The 5,707-nt window shown below is 71.4% G+C and overlaps 1 protein-coding gene across 1 annotated transcript; it reads right to left on the reverse strand.

The window, feature by feature from the left end:
- Nucleotides 1-3,842: 3,842 nt before the first annotated feature.
- On the reverse strand, nucleotides 3,843-4,637 carry AURANDRAFT_36126 (hypothetical protein; the record flags this gene model as incomplete). The annotated part of the gene is made up of 1 exon (XM_009035157.1): nucleotides 3,843-4,637. A coding segment is annotated over one exon (779 nt), but the record flags the coding sequence as incomplete, so codon positions are not given.
- Nucleotides 4,638-5,707: the final 1,070 nt, after the last annotated feature.

A 5,707-nucleotide genomic window follows, 5' to 3' on the forward strand; every position in this document is an offset into this window, starting at 1 on the left:
GCGGCCGCGCGCGACAGGCCGACGCGACGCACGCGGAGGCGTCGCGCGAGCTCGGGAGCCCCGTGACGGCGCGGAAGCGGGGCTTCACGGAGGAGGGCGGGCCCGCCTGCCTCGTGCCCGCCGCCGGCGCCGCGGACGTCGACGACGTCGCGTCCGACGACGACGACTTCGCGGACGACGGCGACGCCGAGGACCACTACCTCTCCGCGCAGTCGCCCCACGAGGAGCAGGACTGGCAGATCAACAAGCTGAGCGGCCGCGTGTCGCCCGCGCCCGCGTCCGTGCTGCCGCCGAATCTCATCGAGGAGAAGCACCCGCAGATCGTCCTCGCGGACGGCACGACCGTGGCCCTCGAGCAGCTCGACGAGCGCCGCTACCAGCCCGCGCCCAAGCCCTCGGCCTAGGCGCGCATCCCCCACCGCCCGCCCTCTTATGTCCCCCACCGCCCGCCCTCTTATGTCGCGGCTCGCCGCCGCAGGAGGAGGATCTCCACGCGGCCGTCGTCGGAGCTCGCGTGCGTCGCCACGTCGAGCGTCGCGGCCAGCGTCGCCTTGAGCGCCGCGTAGGCGACGGGCTCGTGGCGCTCGCAGGCGACGATGCCCAACGCCGCCCGCTCCATGAGGCACGCGATCGACGCCGCGAGCGGCGCGACGGCGTCCGCGCGGTAGCACACGTCCGCGGCCACGACGACGTCGACGCCGTCGGCGGCGAGCGCCAGCGCGCCGAAGCGGTCGCCCCAGGCGAGGGGCCGCGCGGCGACGTCGCAGCCCACCGTGTGGCCCCGGTTCCGCGTCGCGTTCCGCCGCAGCAGCGCGACGCGCTCGGGCAGGTCCGTGAGCGCGACGGCCCGGGCGCCGAGCGCCGCGCAGGCCAGGCCCGCGACGCCCGTGCCGCTGCCGAGCTCGACGACGCGCTTGCCCTCGATCGCGCCCCGCAGCGCGTCGTCCGCCGCGAGCGCGCGCGCGAGCGCGTCGCCGCCGCGCCAGACCGTCGAGCCCGTGCCGAGCGGGTCCGCGGCGCCGTCGTCGAGCGTCGCCGGTGCTTGCTCTAATTCGAGGGGCGGCAAGTTTGGTCGCAGCCGCACGCTGTGCATCTCCCGGAACCGCGCCGCGAAATCGCGCGCTTCCAGCTGCATGGCTGCCATCTCCTCTCGCGGGCGCGCCGGTGTTTTCGGATTACGTATTGCAGCAGTTCTCGTCGAGGGCGCAGTGTGTTGCAGCAACACGCTGAGGCAACCGGTGTGCACAACACGTCAGCTGCTTGGTGGCCTATCTCGAGAGCGAAGAGCCATGCTCTCGAAGTGCACCACCGGCCAAGTTGCCGTCCGTATCCACTCTCCCAGCGCCGCGGGCAGCCTCGACGCTCTCACCATGGGCGCCGGCGCGAGCGCGAGCGCCGTCGAGGGCACGGACCTGACCTACGCGGCCATCACGCTGCCGCACCCGCTCAAATCGCTCGACGAGCTGCCGCCGCGGGCCAAGGAGATCATCGGCGGCGCGGCCCTGCGCGCCTACTTTTTGGACGAGTGCGGCGCGTCGACGAAGGAGGAGATCGAGGCGGAGCTCGAGGGCGTGCTGCCGGCGATCCTGCTCTTCTCGTCCCTCGTCCCGGACGGCGACGCGCTGCACACGAAGGAGCTGAAACCGCTCGTCGACGCGATCAACCACCAGGTGCTCCACGCGGGCGAGACAGAGATCGAACTGGAGGAGGTCATGAAGACGCTCGCCTTCACGGAGGAGGTCACGGAGGAGACCTCGGTCTCTCTCAGCGAGTGGATCTCCTGCGTGTCGGCCATCCCGCGGCTGAGCAAGGCCATCAAGCTCCACGTCGACCCGCTCACTGGCAAAGTAAAAACGTACGTGAGTTTGGAGGCGCGCGTCGCGCGGCTGAAACAGACGCCGCCGGAGGACCCCGCGGTCCTCGCGGCGCTCGAGGCCGCCGTCGCGTCCAACGGCTTCCGGGTCTTCAAGCACGTCTACCGCGAGGTGAACAAGAACCGGCCCGCGGACGCGTACGCGGGCAAGATCGACCGGTCGGAGCTCCTCGCGGAGCTGCGGGGCCTCGTCGGCGAGGCCTGGCCGAGCGACTGGGACGACAAGCTCTTCGACCACGACGCGGACCTGAACGGCCTCCTCGACGAGGACGAGTGGCTCGACACGCTCGCGCGCGAGGCCGGGCTCGCCGCGGCCGTGGAGAAGATCGCCGTGCCCGAGCCGCCGCCGCCGCCCAAGTCGCCGCGCGTCGACCACGCGCCGCCCGAGGACAACGGCAAGCACGTCGCCATCTCCGACACGCTCGACCCGGCCGTGAACGCGCCCGCGCCGAGTGCGTAACAGGGCTGGACCTGCGAGCCACGGAGCTTGAACTCCGGCTGCTCGGAGCACCACAGCCGCCGTCGGTGCGCCGCAGCGTCCGCCACGCTGCACCCAGAGCTTTGCGCACGCATCCTCCGCGCCGCCCGACGCGAGAGCATCGCGCGACATCGCTCGCGGCGCCGCGCGTGCGGCAACCCCTGATCGAGGATTCTGCATTCCGAGAGCCCTCCGCTGCCGCCGCAGGTACGATGCGCGCCTTCCTGCTCGCCCTCTGCGCGAGCGCCGCGACGGCGCTCCGACCCGTGCACGCGCCGCCGAGCCCGGCGCAGCGGCCGCTCGCCGGCGCCGCCGAGGCCGCGAAGCGCTTCGGCGCGTCGGTCCTCGCCGCGGGCGTCGTCGCCGGCGCGCAGCTCGCGCCGCTGCCCGCCGTCGCGCTCTCGGCCGCGGACTACGACTCCATCTACGGCATGTCGTCGACGGGCGGCAAGGGGTCGAGCATCGCGATCGAGGCGCCCAAGGAGGCGCCCGCGCCCGCGCCCGCGCCCGCGCCCGCGCCGGACACGTCCAAGGCCGACAAGGCCGCGGCCAAGGCCGAGGCCGACGCCGCCAAGGCCGCCAAGGCCGAGGCCGACAAGGCCAAGGAGGCCGCGGCCAAGGCCAAGGCCGACCAGGTCGCCGCGGACAAGGCCGCGCGCCTCGAGCAGACCAAGAAGCTCCAGGCCGAGGCCAAGGCCAAGGCCGAGGCCGAGGCCGCGTCGCTCAAGGACTCGGCGGCCAAGGAGAAGGCCGCCGCCGCCGCCGAGAAGGCCGCCGCCAAGGCCGCGGCCAAGGTCACGCCGCCCGCGGAGAAGGCGCCCGCGCCGTCCTTCGACATCCCGAAAGTCGACATCCCCAAGATCGACGCGCCGAAATTCGACATCCCCGACATCCCCAAGTTCGAGGCGCCGAAGATCGACGCGCCGAAGTTCGACCTCCCGCCGGCGCCGAAGTTCGACGCTCCGAAATTCGACGCGCCGAAATTCGACGCGCCCAAATTCGACGCCCCGAAATTCGACGCGCCGAAATTCGACGCGCCCAAGTTCGACCTGCCGCCGGCGCCCAAGATCAGCGCGCCCAAGTTCGACATCCCCGAGTACTCGGCGCCGGCCGCGCCCAAGTTCTCCGCGCCCGCGGCGCCCAAGTTCGACATCCCCAAGACGCCGGGCCTCTCCTACGGCGGCGACTCGCCCAAGTCCGTCACCAAGTTCACGATCCCCGACGAGAAGCCCGCCAAGGCGCGGCCGGGCGTCGACGGCGTGTCGCAGGAGGTCCGCGACGCGAACGCCAAGGCGAAGAACGACGAGTACAAGGCCGCGGACGCGGACGCCAAGGAGCTCGAGGCGACGGCCCGCAAGGCCCGCGACGCGGCCAACAAGGTCAAGGCGGAGAAGAACAAGCTCAAGGACCTCGCCTGCGAGACGCGGCCCGGCGGCAAGCTCCTCTGCCTGCGCGGCCTCGGCGCCGGCTACTAGGCCGGCGGCGCCGCCGGACCTCAAGCGCGAAGTTAAAAAAACCAGACCACTAGACGACGGGGAGCGACGCCTCCACGGGGTTGAGCACGTCGGGGCACGGCGAGAAGAGCGACTGCTTGCAGCACTGGACGATGCACCAGCGGCCCTTGGGCAGGTAGGACGCGCTGTACCAGATCGCCGCGCAGAGCTCGACGGACAGCATCAGGAGCACGAAGATGAGCGCGACCTTGAGGAGCGCGAGGACGACGACGGCGACGAGCGTGACGAGGTAGAAGATCGTCGCGCAGCGCCGCGACTTCTTCATCATCTTCCTGCACATGTACTTGGGGCCCACCCAGAAGCACGTCGCCATGATGGCGATGAGGTTCCCGCTCACGTAGAGCAGGCAGAACTTGCGGATGTTCTCCGCCGACGGCCCGCCGATGAGCGTCAGGCTCCCGCAGATCTCGAGGAGGTAGCCGAGCACGCAGCACGCGATGAGCGCCGTGAGCCGCTGCTTGAACGTCATCGTCGGGCACATCTCGCAGACCTGGTCCTCCATGGTCTTCTCCTCCTCGGGCACGGGGATGCCCACGGTGCGGCGCGCCGTGTTCGCCGCATTGTTCAGAGCCTGCGTCGCGGAGGCCAGGGGGTTGCTCGTCGCCTCCGTCTGCGTGCCGAGGATGCTGTAGGAGCTCGACTCCTCTTTCGCGCCGAGGCCCGGGAACCAGCCCATCGTCGTTCGCGCGTCTAGAAGAGCGTTGGGGCCGACGTCGAGGAGCGCGTCGGCGACCTTGGGTGCGTGCACGGAGCGACACTCTTGGACCTAGCTCATGCCCTTCTTCGAGCTCCAACGTCGACCCGATGAAGTGCAAGTTGCGCAGTTGAAGAGCCCCTCGCCATGGCACTCGCCAGGCCTTCCTAAAACAAGAGGTCAAGAAGCGCGCGTTTTAGTCCCCGCCGGTCGCCCGTCCAGCGCGCCGTCGTTGAAGGTCGTGTTGCGGCCGAGGATGCGCGTCCACTCCCAGGACAGCGCCGCGAGCCACGCCGCGCGGCCTTCCGCGTCGCCGATCGTGTAGGGCCGCGGCGGCTGCGCGCCGGGCACGAAGCACTCGTGGCCCGCGTCCGGCGACTTGGCCGTCCACCAGGACGCGTCCAGGGGCGCGAGCGGCGCGTCCGTCCGCCGGTAGGCGCAGCTCGCCTCGCGGCTCGCGAGGAAGTGCGAGTCCGGGCGGACGCAGGGCCCGTCGACCTCGAGGCCGAAGCGCGCCAGGTCGATGGCCGGCGAGAGCCGCTTGTTCGTCACGAACGCGCCGCCGGGCTTCAGCCGGCTCGCGGCCGCGTGCAGCCCCGCGACGCAGACGGCGTCGCGGCAGCCGCGGCAGATGTGCATGAGCACGCTGAACTCGTAGGAGAAATCAAACCGAAGGTCCGCGGGCGCCCGCGAGCGCGACACGAGCGCCGGGAGGTCGAAGGTCCGGCTCGCGAGGAGGCGCGGCCGCTTCGCGAGGAGGCCGTGGAGCCGCAATTCGTAGGTGATGCCCGCGCGGAGGCTCGCGCGGTCCTCCTCGAGGCAGTAGTAGTTCCCCGCGTCGAGGAACTCGATGACGTAGATGGCCGCGCGCAGGCTCCCGCAGCCCAATTCGAGGAACGTGTGGTGCGGCCGGAGCCCGCGGTTCACGAGCGTCTCGAACTGGTCCCGGCCCTTCATCCACGCGCCGCCGTACTGCGAGTGGTGCGCCTCCGCGAGCGTCTCCGCGGGCAGCTTCGGGTTCTGCTTCCGTATCTTCTTCAAGAAGTGCTCGTTCACCTCCGACGGGAAGACGCCGTGCGTCCGCTCGTCGTCCGCCGGCTCGTCGAGCGCCGCCGCCGTGACGAGCGCGCGCACGAGCCGCTCGGCCG

Source organism: Aureococcus anophagefferens (genome assembly GCF_000186865.1).
Source record: "Aureococcus anophagefferens unplaced genomic scaffold AURANscaffold_2, whole genome shotgun sequence".
In the NCBI taxonomy this organism is placed as follows: domain Eukaryota; class Pelagophyceae; order Pelagomonadales; family Pelagomonadaceae; genus Aureococcus; species Aureococcus anophagefferens.